The sequence below is a fragment of the Tetrahymena thermophila genome, assembly GCF_000189635.1.
Source record: "Tetrahymena thermophila SB210 genomic scaffold scf_8254486, whole genome shotgun sequence".
Classification (NCBI taxonomy): Eukaryota; Ciliophora; class Oligohymenophorea; order Hymenostomatida; family Tetrahymenidae; genus Tetrahymena; species Tetrahymena thermophila.
Window position 1 is genome coordinate 121,341 of NW_002476261.1, and position 21,122 is coordinate 142,462.

Genomic DNA, 21,122 nt, shown 5'->3' on the forward strand with positions numbered 1-21,122 from the left:
TACTCATAGCTGATAAAAGAATTAAATTTTCTGAATAAGATTTTATATTAGACACATCTAATTCTTCAACCAGCAATGGTGATCGTCGATTATCTACTATCCATTCAAATTTAGAATCATAAACAGAGCCAAACAATTTTAAACAAATGCTAACAAATTAAACTATAAAATAATCAAAATTTAGTCAAAAGCCTAATATAAAATAAAGAAAAAGCGCCATTGATTTTAGAACTTACGATAATAATACAAGTAAAAATTAAAGTGATGAGAAATATAGTAATTATTAAAAACCAAATTATGATATCCTTCACACAGAATCAGATTTAAATTACCGTAAAGAAAGTATGTAGAGCGCAAAAAGCTAAAAATCTCCTAGCGATATAAAAACACTTTTGAGTAATGTTTAATCTTCGAGCCTATTTTAGAGGAGATCTTAGTCTTAAGAAAGTAAGCTGCCTTAGTTAACATTTTCATCTTAGATTGCATAAGCATCTATATAAAAAAAAGAATTTCCTAGAATAGCTTAGCTTAAATAAAGATAATCAATTTCTTCACCTAAAAACCATCCTAATAATTCATAAAACAGTAGTAGTAATAGTAGTAGCTATTATATGAATATAGGAGGTGTGAGTTCTACCCAAATATGTAGCCAATGCTAATGCTAGCTAGATCACTAATAAACTCCTAAAGCGTCTGCTTCAAAAGTTTCATATGATAATATTAATTCTACAAATAAAAACGATAATAGTCATTTACAATACGGTTCTTTATTGGTAAGTAGATCAAGAGCAAGTTCATAAAATAACTCCAATAACTTACCTCATTCTTAAAATTTATATAATAAATCTGCTTTTTAAAATTTCAATTTACCATAGCCTAATTAATAATCCAATATAAATAATATGACTTTTTAGTAATCACATTTAAGTTCTCACAGAAGTAGTATTAGTAGAGGAGTAAATGGTATACAAATACCTTAAAATCATCTTTCTGTTTACTAATAAGCTATGCATTTGATAAGACGCTAAGACTCATTTTCAAGCAGTAATTCACCAAGGAGTAGAAGACATTAATCAACAAGCTCTAGCAAATTCAATAGAGTAGAAATGAATTATAATTTAGATTAGATCACAAAGAAAGTAAATGCCATTTATGATAAACTATATGTCTAAGTTTCTTAAGATAACGAATTATCGATTCTTGAGTTTGATAAATCAAAAGATTATGAAATATATTTTCCTAAATACAACTTAACAAATGTTTTAAAAAAAATCAAAGATAAAAAGAAAAACACTTAAATTAATAAATTTATCTAAGCATTTAACATTTCTCGTGCTTATAATCAATTAGATTAAACGGAAAGGTCTAAATCTAACACTCTAAACGTCCCTTTCCTTGGTCGTAGTGCATCCGAAAATTTCTCAGAAACTTAAGTGAATGGATTTTTGCCAGCATCACCATTGAAAAATAGATCAGCAAGAAGTTCTATTTTTATCCCATAAAATGGATAAGTTGGAAATTAAGTTAGAGGACTTAAACTTAGGCATAGTATCAATTCAGAAGGTCAATGGGAAATTAAAAGTGCTACCTTTCCTAGAAAATCTTATTTTTGATTTCAAGGAATCAATAAATAAATAAATTAATTAATTATTCAATAATAATACTAATTAATGTTTATATTATATAAATAAAATTTAAATTAGTTTATTTCTTTTGGTAAACAAAAATTTTATAAAATTCAAAAAATTGGTTTTAAATTTTTAATTATTAAAAAGAGATTGAAAAATTTTTTAATTAATCATTAATATTTATAAATTAGAACTTAAATAAATATTTTAATAGCCTATTCTAAAATATAAATATCAAAAAACTTAAACTAATTAGGAATTTGTTAAAAAAGGATTATTTACAATTTTAATTACTTAAATTTATTTTTATTATATTTTAAAGTAACTAAGTTTCTTTTAATATGCTTTAAATAAAAAATACTTTCACGAAATAAATAATTAATTAATTAATAAAATATAAAAAAGTAAAAAAAAACTAAATTAAACAAAAAAAAGCAAAATAAATAAATAGGATTGAAAAATGAAATTTATATCTCTTATTTTAATTGTACTAATTGCCTCCAACTCTGTCAATGCTGCTAGTAGCTAAAATAATCTTAGTTCTTGCATTTTAAGCATAAACAGCCCTTGTACTGCTTCAGTTGTTTCCTCTGATCCTCAATGTTCCGCTAATTTAGCTTACTATGGAGTATGTATCGGAGCATGCGGAGTTACTGATAGTATTTCTGACTATTAGAATTGTACTTCTTCATGTAGTAGTAGTGATCCTAATTTGTCAAGCTATGTTTAATCTGTTTAAACATGTATCAGTAAAGCATCTGGTTCACATTTAATAATATCAGTTATTATATTAATTTCTATTTTTATTTTATATTGATATGTTATTTTTGTTTGTATCTATATCATAAAATAAAGTAATTGATGCATGATTATAAACTGAAAGATTTCTTAAAGTATTCTGCGTATTTTACAATATATTTCATTACAAATATTAAATAAATTAAAATGATTGATAAATATGTAAAACTATTGATGCACACTTTGAAAAAGATATATTTAAAAAACAAAATCTAAATTTTTTTAATTACTACTTTTTGATCATCTAAATTGGATAATATTTATTAAACTTCTTAAATTTTGTGTCCTGTCCTCATTTATAAATGAAAGAAAAATCTACAATAAATAGATTGAAAATAAATCTATTAAATTAAAATATATTTAAAAATACTACCAAAATCAGAGTGTATTAAAAATAAAATACTCAATAAAATCAATTTATAATTCTTAATTGTATTTATTTATGAATTCTTACTATAAAAACCATTTTTTCTGTTTCATATTTATTTATTTGTTACTCTTTTTTGTAAATCATGTTTTTAACAACCAATTAATCTAATCATATTAATTTAATGATTTCCTCAAGATCTTTATTTTTTAAAAATATTATGCAAGAAGTTTTCATTATTAAAAAATATAGAATGAAATTTGTAGGATTAAATTATTTTTAATATTTAAGTTGGATTATTATCTTTACTTGCTATTTTAAAATAATTTTAATAACACTTTAAAAATGTGTAAGCTTAGATTTTTTTTATTACAATATTAACTTTATTAATAAAACAACTTTCTTAATCTAAAACCAAGTAAATTTTAATTTCTCACAATTAAATTACTAAAGTGTGATTAAGCTAAATAAATTCTTTTTGCAAAAAAATTTTTTGTAAAAATACATAAAAAATAATTTTAATAGAGTATCATCAACAAAACATTTCCCTTATGATATTTATGTTTAAGTTTATGAAGAAGACATTTAATTGCAAATAGCAATATATGTCTTAAAAACTTAGTATTTTTCAAATAGTTAGACATTTAATTTAAACTTTATAATGAGGTTAATATTCATTTAGAATAAAAGACAAAACATACTTAATTAATCAATTTATTAACTTTTGATTTCTTTTTGAAATTAGTTTATCACCAAATTCAGTTAAGCTAATATAAATCACTAAATAAAACATGAATTCAAGCTACGTCACAATAATAAACTAATAAATTCAAAAAAGCCACAAAAAATTTTAAAAAAATGAAATAGACTCTTTGTATTATCAAAATTGCACCATTTAATTTTTATTAATCCTTAAAATATTAAATTAATTTATATCTATTTATTTTATTCAATATAACAAAAATTATTTTAAAACACTGCTTAGAATAAATGGAAACTTCTTTATTACTTTTAAGTATGTATTACAACTAGAATTTTCAATTTATAACCCATTTTAATTGTCTGTAATAAATAACTGAAAGACTTTGTAAATTTATACCTAAGATTTGGTAGTTACAGTATGGATAACAAAACTTTATTTTTAGAACTAATAAATTCAAACGAATCACTAACTTAAATATCAGATTTTTAATTAAAAAAAAATACTCAGGGTGGAAAAAAAGAATCAAAAAGAGATAGACATCTAAAAATGAAATATATTTTCGTGTTATTGCTTGTGCTTATTGCTAACAGTGCTGTTTATTCTGCATCATCTTGTAGTCCATTACCTGCAACTAATGCTGTAAATTATATGAGTTGTTGTTTTTAAAATGTTCCAAATCCTTGTGCTACTGGTTAAGCTGGTGCTGCTGATCCAAATTGTGCACCTTTTTTAGCAATTTATTCTGCTTGTATAAACACATGTGGTTTCACAAATTCTTTAGCCCAATACTAGACTTGTGCTAAAGCATGTACAGTTACAAGTGGTTAAAGCTTTACTACATACATATAGGGAATCTAATAATGCTTAACAAATGCTACTAGTTGATATAAAACAGTTTGATTAATAAAAATAAAATCAATACTTTTTAATTTATTGATAAAAATAATTTGTAATTTAATGTTGCATATGATTTTTAAAATTTTCATAGATGACAAACATTTCCACAACTTTTATTATTTTTATACCATAAAGTTACAATTTTTGCAATATCCAAATTTGTTTATTTCATTTTATTTTATTTTTCCTTATAAAGATAAATGTCAAAAAACAATGACCTAATAATTTACCTTCTAAAAAAAGCAATTTACATTATTTAAAATTGTATGAACAATTAATGAGACTATAAAATTGTCTTTTGATGAAATAAAAATTTTGAAAATAAAAAGAAATTTTTACTTACAGTCATATTTATATTTTAAAGCCATATAAATACGATACAAAATATGAAATAAATTATTGTCGATTTAATAATTTTTTTAGAATATTTATTAAAAAAATACAATATTAATTGATAAAATCAAAAAAAAAAAAATAAACTTAATCAAATGAAATTTCAAGCAATTTTTATACTAATTTTAATTGGATTATGCTCTATAAAAGCAGATGCTACCACAAGCTCAGTTTCATTTATTAGTAGCTTTATTTCATCATAACCTAATCCTTGTGGTAGTGATGCTAGTTGTGCAGCTAGTATTACTATGTATGCTCTTTGTCTAGGAGCATGTGCAACTGGTAGCACTCTACCTAGTTTCTAATCTTGTGCCTCATCTTGCACAAGTAATAATAGCGCTAGTACTTCTTTTATCAATGCTGTTAATGCTTAAATTGCAAAAGCCACAACTAGTTGATAAATTTTATATAGTTATTTACAAGATTAATGATTCTTAAATTGTTAAATAATAATATATTATTGTATACCTTTAAACATAAAAAAAGTTATATTTCTTCATAAAATTAAGTATTTATTCATATATTTTTTATAATTAAAAGTTAATTATATTTGATGATTATACTATTGTTGTTAAATATGACTATTTTTATTCTTAAACATCTAAATCAGTGTTTAAAATAAATAAAAAACATACTTTTATTTTGAAAACTTTCTTTCAATTTAATTGAATAACAAAAATAAATAACTAAAAAAGTTTATTCACTTTCAATATTTAATATTTATTTTTTATTTCTTTTTGTTTGATAGAATAAAAAAATAATTTATCTTCTTAATTAGTCTTATCATCTTTAAAAAATATTTTCAAATTAATCATTGAAAATATAGTATAAAAAAAATAAAAAATATAATTTTATTTTTCTAAAAGTATTCATTGTAAATAGAAAGCTAATCAAAGCACATAAAAAAACCCAGAAATTTTAGGAAAACACTAGATAGTCTAAAACTTTAGTTAAAATTATACGTTAGGTAGATAGATATAAATAGAAAAATAGATATAATCATTTAAAAATTTTTTTTTTTTTTGAAGAAATTATTTCCCTTTATTATCAAATTTCTAAAGCTGAAAAAAAGTAAAATAAAATTTAAATTTTCTTATATATCAACTTAAAATATGACATAAACACTGATATGTGGGAATGTGCACAAAAACAGATGAATCTTATGCCTAAGAAATCGTAATGCTTTTTGTGCACAGATGAAGTTGTAGATTGTCTTTTCAAAATTTTTTTTATTTTGAATAATGTCTAAGAAAAAAATTAATATGATTTTTCAATATATCATAGTATAAATTACAAAATAAAATTTACTCATATTGTTAATTATTTTTAAATGTATTATAATTTGTCACACATATGTGGTTGCTCTTCGTGCTGCAGGCACAACTTTTATCATCCCTTGCACACAAAATCTTTTTGTTTTTTGCAAAAATGATGCCTTGTGCAGGATTTCAGGAATTTAAAAAAACACTACTGCAAATAATTAAAAAGATAAAAAATTTAAACTCTCTATTAATTAATTGATTATTTATTTAATTTTAGTTAAATTAAAATTTATTCATTACAAAATCTATGATTATTTCTTTTTTATATTTTCTAACTCTTATAAGCATTCTTAATCCTTTGGATTAATTTCTAATTATCTTTAATATGAAATAATTGCTTCATCAATCATACCATTAAGTAAGTAAGCTTTAGCTAAATTGTGATTACAATGTTCATTCTTAGGATTTAGCTCCAAGCATTTTTTAAATTATTCAATACCTTAATCAAATTTTTCTATACAGCAAAAAGCGTAACCTAAACTTCGATAGCAACTATCGAATTATGGGTTTAGCTCTATAGATTTTTAATATGATTTTATAGCCTCGTTATACATTTCTTTTCTTAAAAAGGCATTACCCATATTTTCATAACAACTATCTTTTTTTGGATTGATATTCAGGCATTTTTAAAAAGCACTTATTGCTTCATCCAACATATTTTTTTCTAATAAAGCGTTTCCAAGATTGTAATAGCATGACTCATGTTAAGGATTAAGAATTATGCATTTTTGATAATTTTAAATGGCTTCATCAAACATATTTTTGTTTCTAAAACAAACCCCTAAATTATAGTAGCATTTACTATATTCTGGATTTAAATTTATACAATTTTAATAATGTTTAATTGCTTCTTCAAGCAATCCCTTTCTATCATAAATTACTCCAATATTATAATTGATTTGATCTTAGTTAGGATTTATTTCAAGTGATTTCTTAAAATAATTTAATGCCTCATCATTCATATTTTTTTCAATAAAAATGAAACCTAAATTATTGTAGTAATTGATATTTTTTGGATTAATTTATATGCATCTTAAATTTTTTTCTATGCATTCATCAAACATATTTTTTTAAAAATAAACAGCTCCAATCTTCTATAAACAAGACTCATCGTTTGGGTTTAGATTTAAGCATTTTTTATACCATTTTATGCTTTCATCTAGCTATCCTTTTTATTGATAAACAAGCCCTAAATTGTAGTAAACATCATTATCATCTGCTTCTAACTATGCATACAATTTGTAGGATTCAATAGCTTAATCAAGCATGCCATTCATATGAAATTTCATACCATCAGCCATATGCTATTGTGCTATTATTTCATGTTTTTAATTATTATTTGAATTCATTTTTTTTTTTCTTTATTATTTTTTATTTTTATATTTATTATGCCTTCTTATTAATATAATAAATTCTTCTAGATAATTATTTTTAATTTAATCTAATTACAAATAGATTTTATAAATTGAAGTCAAAAAATTAATAAAGAGTAGTGAGATCAAACAAAATTTTATTTTAAAAAGATTATTATAAATTCTTATTTAAACATGAAATCAGAAACTTTTAGGCATCTTTATTTTTTCTAAATAGTCTAAATAAAAAATTTTATATCAGGAGTAATTAATTCTTCTAGATAATTATTTTTAATTTGATCTATTTAAAAAAGGATTGTATAAATTAAAATCCAAAATTAATAAAGAGTTGTTAGATCAAATCAAATTTTATTTAAATAAATAGAAATAAAATAAAATTTTATATTAATATTAATAAATTTATTTTTTTATCATAAGTATATACCATATTTCCTTTAAATATCAGTAGAAGAAAATTTAATTATTTTTTACAAAGGGAAGTAATTTTTTTTAAGTTTACATCAAATTAAATTTAGATATTTAAAGATAAATTTAAATATTTAATGGTATTTATATTTTAGTATAAAATATTATAATAATCATATTTTTACAATTTTGTTATAAATTATCAATTAAAGAACAAATATTCAAATTTAAAATATTAATAATTTTTTTATTGATTTTCCATTTGTCAAGAAGTTTTTTTTATTCAAATTACTTAAAGATTTTTAAATTTTTAAAAAAAAATTATTTTTTCTAATTAGAAATAAGTTTCAATGTTTCTTCTTAACTTCTTGATCAGGTTGAGTCAAAAATGATCTTCTATTATTTTGATTCTTGTTATTATTTCTTTCAAGTTTTTCTTATAAAAGCTTCTATTTGGATATAATTTCCTCTTTTTCAAGCTTTGAGTATTGTTGGCTACTTTCAGATAACCCATCAAATTCTACAATTTTTTAGTCTTCTCTAGAATAATGAGACATTTAAGATCTAGCCCTTTATTTAGGCCTACTATGAGTTTAATCTGTGTTAACAAATATTTTTATTTGTTTTTATTCGTTATTAATAGGTGATATCGGATCACTGTTGTTATTTTTGTTAGCCTTTAAAGCAGAATTATTAGATTAAGCAGATTATTTATGAGATAAAATACTTGCTGCTTTTTACTCTTCTTATACTTACTACTAAATATTCCTTGATTTTTAAGAAAGGTTTACTTTGCTGTCATTCAAGAGCTATTAACAAGTTATATCTTTTTGTTAAATATTTATTTTATTTGACTATTATTCTTTAGTTTGATTGCTGTAATGAGATGTTTATGAGATGCTTCTTAGCCTTTTGTTTGAAGAAGGAGGTATAATTACATCTCCATTCATATATTCTTTGCTATTTTCTTAGTTATTTAATTTTATATTTACAGAATTTCTGCTATTTTCTTCTTTCTTATCTTAATTACTCATCTATTTTTGAATTATAACAATATTTTATTGGATTTAGTCGCTTTTTACAGATGAACTCTCTTCTTTTTATTGGCTTATTTTTTTATTTATTACATTATTTTAATTTTGTATTATTTAATCCTCTTCTGTTTTGCTTTATTAACTACTTCTTCTCACCTTATTTTACTGATTATTAGACACAAAGCTCTAATTTTACTAAGATCTATTATCTTTGTCTTCATTATCATCATTGCAAATTGATTATTTTTAAATAGATTTTTAATGTTTAAATGATTCAATTTAGTTCTGCGTTTGATCCAGTTAAACCCTTAAATTTTCCTATATTACTTTTTATTGATACTAAAATTCATTATATGCTTTCTCTTAAATGTCAATTTTTTATTTCAACTCTTTGTTACAGCTTTTTTCTTACTCATAGAGCTTTTTAAGATTATCAATATCACTTTTTAGTTTTTCTAGAGACTAAGTATCCATGGCAAGTTTCTTATTTTTTGTGGTAAGATCGTTAATTTTATCTTCAAGTTCTTAAATTCTCTTTGAGTTATCAGTAGCCATCCTTTCAAAATCTTCTTTAGTATATGTAACACTTGCCAAATCTCTTTGTTTTTTTTTTACTGCATCAACTTCTTCTTATAATTATTCATTTTCTTTTCTCAAATTAGCTATTTTATTTTCATAGTATTATTTTTCTATTTCTAAATCTTTTTAAACTTGAGCAGATATTTTTTACTAAGTTTCTTATAAAGCCTATGCATTAGTTCCATTTTTAATGGCCTCTTCTTCTAACTACTTTTATTTCGCCTTGGTTATTTTATATTCTTTGATTAAAATTTAATACTCTCTAGTTATCTTCTCATTTTCAATAGTGAGATCTTTAATTCTATGATCTAATTCTAATTTTAAATTAATATTATCTTCTTTTAGTTTTGAAATATCTCCAACTTTATGTTTTAGCTCATAATATTTTCTTTCAAAATCAGATTTTTATGATTTTAAATTATCAATCTCTTACTATACTAATAAATTAGTAGTCCCATATTCTTCTATTTTCTTTAATTCTTTCATCCTCTTTTACATTTTTCTATTTTACTCCTGTTATTGATCATTTAGCTATTAAGCCTCCTTTAATTTGTACTATAATGAGTGAATTTCTTTTGAAAGTGATTAAACATCAGCATCTGAAACTTTTAAAGCTTTATGTAATTCCTAAATAACCTTCTCCTTCTCGAGCATTTTTAGTTAAAAACCTTCTTTCTCTTTTTAAAGCTCGGACAATGTAGATTGATTTTTTTGCTTTATAAAAATTAAAATATTTTTTATTTTATTAGGCTTTTTCAATCATTAATTAGTAAAATGTTTTTATTTTAAAAATAAATAAAATTTTTTTTAAGGATATTTTTCTGAATTAATTCTAAAATCGAATTTACCTTTTCTTACTAAACAACCTTGAGTTCAAATTCTTGCATCGATTTATTTACATCTTAATTTTTTTACATATATTGCTCAATACATAATTCTAAGGCACAGTACTCTTTGTCAAATGAATTCTTAGAATTTTCATTTGGGCTTTAAAAATAATTAGTAAATAAAAAAAATTTGCTAAACATTTTATTTTACTCTATAAAATAAGCTTCGCTTTCACCAAAGTATTTTATTCTTAACTCTTTAATTTTTTGAATACATCCTAAAAATATTAATCTTTCTTTCTCTAACTCTTCATTTCTTTCTTCTAGAATATCTCTAAGTTTTTCATATCTGGCTTTTATAGAAGTTCCCATAGTCTTCTTCTTGATGGAGTTTTTTTTCTAAATAAATAATAAATGTTAAATAAGAAATAAAAAAATTTTAGTTTACTGCTGTTCCGCCTGGAGAATTTGAATACACTCGAGCAGCTTTCTTAACTGTTGATTCATAATTATCATTCTGTTAGTTATATGACCAATTATTTATTATTTCAAATATTCTTTGCAAATTTATATTACCATTAGTGAATTTCCTCTCTCAGGAGTTATGTCCTACTAAATTTATATATTTATTTGTTGATAAATCAATGAAAATATCATAAAATAAAATTTAATAAATTAAAATCAAATGTTAATAATAAAATAGTCACTTTAATTTGTAAAAAAAGTCTAATGCATTACAAACAATTATTTATTTTATTTAAATTAAAATTAATTTTTTCATGAAAACATTATTTAAATGTATTATATAAATTATTGCTTACGTGAGTATTGTATTTCATAACACTAGACTATTCAAACTCTTCATTATTATTTGTAAGATTGAATTAATTATTCCCTACAGACCTATTTTTATGCCTATTACATAGTTATAATTGAAATATAGCTAAGAAAAACAAAATATTATTTTTGATTAAATATTATACATTAGTAAATAATCCTTTTCACCGCTTCTATTGACTCTATTTTATTATTAAACATATTAAAGCTTATAAATATTTTATATCTCTAAATGTAGAAATTAAGATATTAATCAATTTTACTCATGATTGTAATGAGGTTCAAATGGTAGTTTAGGTGCTTATTTACTTACATAATTACTTTTAGCTCTAGCTCCTCTCCTTTTTAATAATAATAGTTATTATTTTCTTAAAAATTTATTAGATTGTTAGGAAATTATTGTACAAATTTCCATTTAATTTAAAATTAATCAATATTAGATTACAATCCTAAAACTTAGTTGTGCTAATCAGAAATAAAGTTTTGATATTTGTGAACTAATTCTTCTTTTTTTAAGTTATCATGAATTAAGTACATATATGGACTTAATTTCTTATTGTAATTCTATTTAATATATTCAAAGAAAAATATTATAAATTTATTTATTGCTCATTGAATAAAGTCTTCATTAAAATATTGATAGCAAATATTAAAAGAATAAAATCAAAATCAACTTCATGTATACAAAATGGTAAAAATAATTTATTACCTTAGATTTGTTATAAATTGCGCTCATAGTTGCTAGAAAGCAATGATATAAAATAAATATTTATATTAATAGTCTGTTTTTATGTACAATTTGGCCTGTAAAAAAACCTAAATAATAATCCTTATTATAGTTGATTGTATTTGTTTATTCAATTATTTCAATATACTTTTTTTGTTATTAATTTATTAATTAATCTTTGTTTTATTAACCTTGCACAGTTAAGCTAGTTTGTAATATTTGTTGTTTGCGAAATTATGTTTTTAAAATATTTATTTGATTGATATCCAACCAACCAAAATTGTTAGCTTTAGATGTCCATCCAAATAAAAAAAATAATATTTACTTTATTCGCAATAACTATATTTTATTAATTTATTTATTTCTTGTATTTTACTGTATAGGAGCTATTTCATTTTCCAATGTTTTTTATTGAGTTATTCACTTTTATATTCTTCATATTTTGATAGAAAAATCTTAATTGTAAGGGTATCCATGAATATTTCTGTAATTAAATTTTTTTTGTAAAAATTTTTATTTAATCCTTTAGATTTTTTAATATTTTTATTTAAAATAAAATTTATCATTTTAAAATTTCTAAATTAATATTTTATTTTTAAAAAACGTATTAAACTTTTTATTTTACAAAATAAATAATTTAATTTTATTTTTAAAATTTATTCTTCTCTTTAATTAAATTAATAAATAACCCTCATTATTTAATTAATTTATAGATATTATATTTAAATCTAATAAAAGTTACACAATTTTTAATGAATATATATTTAAAAAATTAAAAAATTTTCATTTAGACTTTTTACCAAATATAAAAAAAATAATATTTTTATTGAATTTATTTAAAAAGAAAAGAATATATTTAATTTAAAAAATAATAAAGTTATTAAATTATATTATAAATTTTATTATTGATTATGATTTAAAATATGTAGTTTTAATTTCTTAATTTATTTTTAGTAATATAAAAAGTCTTTTGATAAAAAGAATTAATTATATAAAATTAATCATCAGAAAAAGTAAAACCAGTAAATAATTTTAGTAAAAATACGAAAATAAAATTCATTAATATAAAATAATACTTGGGGTATTTTATTTGCATTAAAAATGATCCTCAAGAGTTATAACCAGCGAAGAATTAATTCTTGTAGTTACATGCCTTATCATTGGATACTTACCATATGAAGAAGCCAGGGATAGTATAGTTAAGTTAATTTTTAGCTTATTTAACAAGCTAACCAAGTTATTTAGGATCAATATAACCTGTATTCATAGCATCAGCAGTTGAAGCGGGTTTACCTAAAACAAGCTTGCTTAAAGGAATGCCATCTAATTGGATTATTTCTTGATATGAAGTACCAAAGAAATATTATCCACTTTAGATAAATAACTTCTAGTAGTTATCATATGTGTTGTCTCCTTAATTGTAGAACTAAATATTGTACCAATTGATTAAATTACCTACTTCTTAATCAATCTTATAATAAGCGCCAGAGGTATAATATTGACGAGAGAAATATGGAGCTTAAGGAGCATGAGTCAAAATCAAATTCTTGTTTGTGAGTTTTTATCTAAGTACCTTAGTGAAAGTGATTAACCATGTTACTCCTGTGCCATCAACAATAGCATTATTATCTTCGTAGTCAATATCTATACCATCTAAATAGGGTAATCCATTCACAAAATTAGCTAAATCAGTAGCTACCTAAGATGGGTCTTTAGTAGTAGGGAAATCTGTGCTACCAAAAGCACTGATAAAAAGCTTCTTTCCTTGGCTAGCAAATTAATTGTGAAGGTATTATTAGACTTCTTAATTATTCTTACCAAATTAATCAGTACCTAAGTAACTGTAGATATTTTGATATAACAATACAGAATCAGCAGGACCAGTTGATAACCAGAAAGAGAGAATTAGGATATCATAACAAGTATTAAACTATTAAATAACAGAAGGACCCCACCAAGCAGTTATAGTATCCATGTAGGCGATACTTAATATCTTACCATTAGTTGTAGTGTTACCTGGAGTAGTGTTATTGTTATTATTAGTACTATTGTTATTATTGTTGTTATTATTATTAGTACTGTTATTGTTGTTATTATTATTATTATTGTTGTTATTGTTATTGTTGTTGTTGTTATTATTGTTGTTGTTGTTATTATTATTGTTGTTATTGTTATTTGTAGAATTAGAACTACCATTATAACCACTTAAGAAATTATTACCGAAATTGCAATTACCGTCGTTCTTCAATTACCATATAAAGAAACCAGGAACATTTAATCCTAAGGTTTTTTATGCTTAACTAACTAGAGAACCTAATTTAGAGGGATCAATATAACCTGTGTTTGATAAATCAGCAGTGGTAGCGGGTTTACCAAGATATAATTTAGAAATAGGAATTCCATCGTTTTTAATGATTTCAGAATAAGAAGTTCCGACAAATGGTGTGCCACTTTAAACAAAAAGTTTTGTTAAAGAATCATATGAGTTGTCTCCTTGGTTATAGAATTACACATTATACCAATTAATAAGATTACCAACTTATTGATCGAGCTTGTAATAACCTCCATCATTATAGTAAGTTCTTGAGAAGTAAGGAGCTTAAGGAGCATGAGTTATAATGTAATTGTTTCCAATTCTAGCTCTAAGTTACTTTTAGAATGCTATCAACCAAGTAATACCTGAACCATTTAAAACAGCAGCATTATCTTCATAATCGATATCAATACCGTCTATATAAGGATTCTATTTGACCCAATCAGCTAAAGAGTTAGCAACTGCTACAGGGTCTTTTGAAGTTGGCATATCGGTAGAGCCAAAAGCAGCAACAAAGAGTTATTTTCCTTTTTAATGGAAAAGGTTGGCTATGTTCTTTTAGACTTCTTAGTTAGATTTACCATATTAGTCAGTTCCAAGATTAGCATAAATATTTTCATATATATTAACAGCATCAGCACTTCCAGTAGTGAGCCAGAAAGAAAGGATGATTACATCGTAACAAGAATTCAAACCAAAACTATTTGTAATAATAGATGGTCCATACCAGCTTACCATTGTATCTACATAGGCAATTTTTTTGAATGTAGATGAATTAGTATTTGTGGAATTACCATTATTATTGTTGTTACTGTTGTTGTTATTATTAGTACTGTTATTATTGCTATTATTATTAGTATTAGTACTATTATTGTTATTGTTATTGTTATTGTTATTGTTATTGTTGTTGTTGTTATTGTTGTTGTTGTTGTTATTATTGTTATTGTTAGAAGGATTACAAGTACAATTGCAAGAGCAAGACCCATTAACTGTGTTGGTAGAAGTCGTCACATTGTTATTGCTATTTTAACTGTTATTGTTGCTGCCATTAGAAGGATTACAAGTACAACTACAAGAGCAAGATCCGTTAACCGAGTTAGTAGAAGTTGTCACATTGTATTAAGCAGTAATAATCTGTGCTAAGATTAAGATTAGTAAAAGGTATTTTTGAACTTTCATTTTTGATGAATTAGTATTTCTTATTTTTTAATTAAGATATTTTTTATAATTTTTTGAATAAAAGTCAATTAGTTTTTGAACAAATTGTAAAATAAAGTAACTTCAGCTTAATTATATTTTTTAAAAGATATTTTAAAAATTCTAGATGAATGTTTATTTAGTTAATGGAGCGTCTTATGTTCAATTGAAATGCTACTGGTAAAAAATTATTCCATTAATTAATAATTCAAGCTTGTATTCTTAATTTATATTAATTAACTCCACCAAAGCAATTAATACTTACAAATTAGGATGGATAAAATTTAATTTATAACCTAAATTAATCTATTTGCTCTAAATTCACTCAATAATATTTGATAAGTACGATAAATATTATTTTTGCAATAATAATAATCTATTTACTATTATTTTAAGTATTAATATTATTTTTAATTTCTAAAATAAATTTTCAATCCAAAATATATTTTATAGCATCCTTAAAGTTAGTAAACTTAAAGATATATTTTAAAAACATACTATTATACAATATATTTATAGTTTAAAAAATAAGATCTTAGAAGGAATCTAATTATCAAGTGATTAATGAACTGATTTTTTAAAAAATTACATACTTTTAGAAAAAATAATGTTATGAGATAATGTCTAAATATTTAATTTTTAATATTATGTGTGTAATTTTGATTCATGCTTTTAATCTATATTTAAGATAAATATAGTGATATTTTTTTATTTAATAAATTCTACTTTAACTTTTTCATAAAAAGCAAAAATAGTGAATAAGAATCAAGAATTTAAAGCTAAAAAATTATTTATTATTAAACAATATTTAATAAAAGTAGATTTTAGCTCAAATTTATAAATGGATTTCAAAAGTATTATGTTTATTAGATACAAACGAAATATATCTTTAATATCTAATAAAAATTTATCAATCATACTTTAATACTCAATAACTTTAAAGTAATCAAATAATAGAATTCATAAGAATCGCTTATTTGATGTATTTTTGAAAGCAATTACATTAAATAAAAGAAGTTACGGCTTAAAATTGCTCTTACTTTTAATGCTAATTAACTTTATTCAAAACCAGCTTTTCGTTGGCTAGCTGATCTCAGTAAAATTTTATCTTTAAATTAAATTCATATATCAAAAAGTAAACTATAATTAATGGTTGGCAAATATATCATTTTTAAATAGGAAAACCTTTAACTCAATCAATATATGAACATTTTTCAATAATTATAAACACGCAAAAGTGTTTTTATTTGAGTCCAATACAACTATACATAAATAAAAAACATAAATTACTAAACCAATTTCTCAAAGATATATTTATAAACTTATTAAGTAAATTAAATCTTTTCATGTCATTTATCTTTTAAATTTACATTTAATATAATAAAATCAATCTTGCTAAAAGATTTAAACAAGTGTTTTTATTAAAATTATACTCGATTGAAAAACTTCATTTTTGATTATAAGAATAACATCAATAAATTTACTAATATATTCATTTTGATCAGATAATAAAGAGTTATACTTACAAATCCAACAAATGCTAATGTTTAACATCAATTATATTTTAACCATACAATTATAATTGATTATTAATTATGCAAATTTTATTTTTTCATTTTTTTGAAGAAAATACCACAAAAATAACCTCAAATTTCTTAAATGTTATTGTGGTAATTTAAGTGCTTATAAATATAAATTAAAATTAAAATAATTAAATTCTGTGATTATTAGCATAAATTAAAATTAAGTAAAATTTTTATTTTTTATCAAATTAAAATGGAGAGGAGATGAAATAAAAATGGGTATATTCAACAAAGAATGGGATATTTTTACAAGTTTGTATATAAAATAATGTAAAACATTATATAATTTTAAATTTTATGTTTATAAATATGTATAATCATCTATGAATACCTTTATTACATTGTCCAAATTTTCATAATGATATATTTAGATTATATTAGTGGAAAATGAACCTTTAATAATAATAAAAGTTAATATCAATTTTCTTCCATAAATTGTTCACAATATATCTGTAAATGAACCAAAAAAAACCAAAAATTCTTGAAGTAAGGATTATAATATAAATTAAATTTATAGGCAATATATAATCTAAATTGTGTAAGTACCTCTATTAAATAAGTAAGATAGCTAATTTTTTTGTAATAAATGATTAAAATAGCTATTTAGCTATTTTTTACACAAAACAAAAACAACAATTTTAATGAGGAAATTTTATTTTTTAATAAAAAAATATATCAGTTTCTTTAATTTTTGACTGTCCTCAATAATGTAGTAGTATATTAAATAAATTAATTAATTTAAAATTTTATGTTTTAAAAACTACAGAATCATTTCTAAAATATATTTTTTATTGTTTGGTTTTTATATCAAATTAAAATTATAGTACTTAGAAACAAAACATAAAATACATATTGTACATACAAATATTATGACTATTATAAATATTATTCAAATATATTTTAAATGCTCTAAAAATAAATAAACAGATATTAAGAGCAAAATTTTTTAAAGAATTTATTATTCTATTTTTAAGAGTGTAATATTTTCATAATTCAAATAGAGAATAAAATAAAATGAATATTCTTTAAAATTTAGAAAATAAAATTTTTTTTGAAAAATTGATAATAAAAATAAATAAATAAAATATTATAATTGTTTTTAATATTTCAGAATAACAGATTTTTGTACAAAAAAAATATTTTCTTAATTATTTTTACCTATTGCTAAATATTACAATTTCTAAAATATAATATTAAAAAATATGCATAAATTAAATATAATCTAAGCACAACTTAAATTCCTCAATTAATATTCAATAAATTTGTTTTTTCTTTTAATTTATATCTTAATTTTGAAAAGGAGTTGGATTTATTGAAAATAATTTATTACTTTTAAAGTGAAAATTTTTAATGTGATTGATTATTATATTTACATTAATTCTTTATTAATTGTTGCAGTATTTTTTAGCAGTTCAGCTTACTAAATTTTATTTTAATAACTATTTATTAGTAAGCTACAAGAATTAGTAAATAATTAATTTTAAAATTCAAAATGACTTTTTAAATTTTTTTGTAATTTTATAATAATTTTTAAATTTTGAATCCTCTTTTTTAAATCTAAAATTTTCTTGAAATATCCTAAATTTTTATAAAATTTCATATTTTAAAACTTTTTATTTAAGGTTAATTTTTAAGATTTTTTAAAAATTCAGTAATGTTATTTTACTGAATTATATTTTTATTTTAATAAATTTTAATTAGTGTTAGTTCCTGTAATCTACAAAAAAGATACTTAAAATTAAATTATGGCAAATATATATTCACGATAAATATACATTTTATATTCGCTAATTGAAATATTAAATTTTTGCAAATAGTATCGATAATATAATAGCATGTAATTAAACTTTGACTATTAATTTATACTGTCAAATTAAAAATTCAATTTTTAGCAAATATCATTTCGTGAATGCTTAATAACATCTTTCTCTATAATTTACATTGATTGTATATGACTTACCATATTATAATAATTTTATATAATTTCATAAATACAATTAATACATACATAAATTAAAAAAATATTTGAGCTCTAAAATTTGAAGAGATGGGTTAGTGCTATTAAAGTTATATATATTAAGAGTTTCATTCAAATTCTTAGTTTCATTGTGAATATATTAAAAAAATTTTTACCTTTTTTAAAGAATTAAAATATGCATACATAGGTAATATCTAAATAAATACACTCGAATTTTCAGAATATTAACATTTTATATTTTATACTATTACAAATTAGAATTCAATATTAACTAATCTCGATTTAAATAAATAAATTATTAGCCTATCTATATATATTTGGATAAAGCTTTTACTATTTATTAATCAAATTACTACTTTAAAAAGTAAAAAATATTCATATTTTAAATAGATTCTTTCATAAAATAATAATGATACATTTTTATTATAATTTAAAAACTTTTTTGAATAATCCTTATTCATTTCATTTATTTATCTTAAATATTTAAATTTATTTAATAATATTTAGCATAAAAGTTAATTTTATAAAAGAATTGAGATGTAACAAAATTGTCAAAGTTCAATACCTAAGTACTTCCTCAGGTGAAACTATCTCAATAGATTCATATACTTTTGGAAAAAATAATGTCTGTTATATTATATTTTAACTTATTTAAAAACAAGTTTTAAAATAGATATTAAATTTAAATGTATTTGTGCTGATTTTTTGATTTTTTTTCGTTAAACTTTTTTAAAATAGTATTTCTTAAAATATAAGAATGTTGCATTCAAAGTGTCTAAATTTAAGTATCAATTATAAAAGAATAATTTTTATAAGCTAATATGTTGAGAAAATCTATAAATTCTTTAATATACTAAATTTGATTATCAAAAAGCAATTCTTCTAAGAATCATTTAAAGATATCAATTAATTTATTAAGATAAATAGTAAAAACTTGTTCATAAAATAAGAAATGAATAAATTAATAATATTGGCAATTGTTTTAGGCTTAACAGTTTCTTAAACCTATAACAGTAATTTGAAATAATACACATTCGATTAATATATCCAAGACTTCAACAAGGGATATTAATATGGATCTTCAGAATACTTCATGAGAAAAGCTATATTTGAATAGAAATTAGCTGAAATCATTGCTTTCAACGAATAAACTAATTAATCATACAAAAAGGGTGTTAACAGATTTACTGACTTAACAGACAGCGAATTCAAGTAAAATAGCTTAGGATACAGCAAAAACATGAGTAATGTTAGAGCTTTCCGTAACTTATCTGTTAAGAATTTGGAAGTTACTGAATAATAATTAAAGGAATTACCCGTTAATGTTGATTGGAGATAAAAAGGAGTTGTTACCCCAGTTAAAGGTATTATTTTATTTACAATTATATAATTCATTTAAAGTTAAATCATATTTTTTTAAACTAATAGATTAAGGTCACTGCGGTTCTTGTTGGGCTTTTGCTTCAACTGCTACTATTGAATCCTATGCAGCCATTAACTCTGGTTAATTGAAAACTTTATCTACTCAATAACTCGTAAGTTGTGTTCCTAACCCTTACTAATGTGGTGGTACTGGTGGTTGCAATGGTGCTATTTCCGAATTAGCATTTAACTATGTCTAATTATACGGTTTAACCTCTGAATTCAAATATCCTTATCAAAGTTATGTATCTGGTGTTACTGGTAACTGTACATTCGATTCAACTTAATAAACCCCTGAAGTAGCTTTAGATGGTTATGTCAAATTATAGGCTAACGACTACGATGCTTTACTTTATGCTCTTGCCAATATTGGTCCTTTGGCTGTTGCTGTAGATGCTAGTCAATGGCGTAATTACCAATCTGGTGTCTTCAACGGATGCAGTTACACAGACAACATTGATGTAAACCACGTTGTAGTCCTTGTTGGTTACGGTACTGATCCTGAATTAGGTGACTATTGGTTGATTAGAAACTCATGGGGTACCAAATTCGGTGAAAATGGTTATATCAGATTAGCTAGAGAATCTAAGGTTACTTGTGGTACTGACTATACTCCTTTAGATGGATAAGCTTGTGCTGGCCAAAATGTCCCTACTAAGGTTTGTGGTTAATGTGGTGTTGCTTATGATGCCGCTTATCCTACAAATGTTAGAGTAATTGGTTGAAGATATACTAATT

General features: G+C 22.0%; 8 protein-coding genes across 8 annotated transcripts; 3 read left to right on the forward strand and 5 right to left on the reverse strand. All coding sequences in view use genetic code 6, as the record gives it.

Annotated features, from left to right (window-relative positions):
• Positions 1-3: 3 nt before the first annotated feature.
• Positions 4-798, reverse strand: TTHERM_000557949 (transmembrane protein, putative; the record flags this gene model as incomplete). The annotated part of the gene is made up of 1 exon (XM_012799265.1): positions 4-798. The coding sequence occupies one exon, from the start codon at positions 796-798 to the stop codon at positions 4-6; it is 795 nt and encodes a 264-aa protein (XP_012654719.1).
• Positions 799-2,088: 1,290 nt separating this feature from the next.
• Positions 2,089-2,445, forward strand: TTHERM_00557950 (hypothetical protein; the record flags this gene model as incomplete). The annotated part of the gene is made up of 1 exon (XM_001022359.1): positions 2,089-2,445. One exon carries the CDS (start codon positions 2,089-2,091, stop codon positions 2,443-2,445), a length of 357 nt encoding a protein of 118 aa, XP_001022359.1.
• Positions 2,446-3,999: 1,554 nt separating this feature from the next.
• Positions 4,000-4,341, reverse strand: TTHERM_000557969 (hypothetical protein; the record flags this gene model as incomplete). Its single annotated transcript, XM_012799266.1, has 1 exon — positions 4,000-4,341. One exon carries the CDS (start codon positions 4,339-4,341, stop codon positions 4,000-4,002), a length of 342 nt encoding a protein of 113 aa, XP_012654720.1.
• Positions 4,342-4,881: 540 nt separating this feature from the next.
• TTHERM_00557970 (hypothetical protein) lies at positions 4,882-5,184 on the forward strand (the record flags this gene model as incomplete). The annotated part of the gene is made up of 1 exon (XM_001022361.3): positions 4,882-5,184. The coding sequence occupies one exon, from the start codon at positions 4,882-4,884 to the stop codon at positions 5,182-5,184; it is 303 nt and encodes a 100-aa protein (XP_001022361.1).
• Positions 5,185-6,341: 1,157 nt separating this feature from the next.
• Positions 6,342-7,457, reverse strand: TTHERM_00557980 (tetratricopeptide repeat protein; the record flags this gene model as incomplete). The annotated part of the gene is made up of 1 exon (XM_001022362.2): positions 6,342-7,457. One exon carries the CDS (start codon positions 7,455-7,457, stop codon positions 6,342-6,344), a length of 1,116 nt encoding a protein of 371 aa, XP_001022362.2.
• A 776-nt stretch (positions 7,458-8,233) lies between these two features.
• On the reverse strand, positions 8,234-12,055 carry TTHERM_00557990 (hypothetical protein; the record flags this gene model as incomplete). The annotated part of the gene is made up of 10 exons (XM_001022363.2): positions 11,873-12,055; positions 11,609-11,727; positions 11,427-11,504; positions 11,310-11,345; positions 11,148-11,241; positions 10,903-10,938; positions 10,775-10,843; positions 10,538-10,725; positions 10,348-10,486; positions 8,234-10,213 (listed from the first exon to the last, which is right to left on the reverse strand). The coding sequence occupies exons 1-10, from the start codon at positions 11,897-11,899 to the stop codon at positions 8,234-8,236; spliced, it is 2,766 nt and encodes a 921-aa protein (XP_001022363.2). The 5' UTR covers positions 11,900-12,055.
• A 943-nt stretch (positions 12,056-12,998) lies between these two features.
• TTHERM_00558000 (chitinase-like protein cluster protein) lies at positions 12,999-15,383 on the reverse strand (the record flags this gene model as incomplete). Its single annotated transcript, XM_001022364.1, has 1 exon — positions 12,999-15,383. The coding sequence occupies one exon, from the start codon at positions 15,381-15,383 to the stop codon at positions 12,999-13,001; it is 2,385 nt and encodes a 794-aa protein (XP_001022364.1).
• A 4,531-nt stretch (positions 15,384-19,914) lies between these two features.
• On the forward strand, positions 19,915-21,109 carry TTHERM_00558010 (papain family cysteine protease; the record flags this gene model as incomplete). Its single annotated transcript, XM_001022365.3, has 2 exons — positions 19,915-20,326; positions 20,391-21,109. 2 exons carry the CDS (start codon positions 19,915-19,917, stop codon positions 21,107-21,109), a joined length of 1,131 nt encoding a protein of 376 aa, XP_001022365.1.
• Positions 21,110-21,122: the final 13 nt, after the last annotated feature.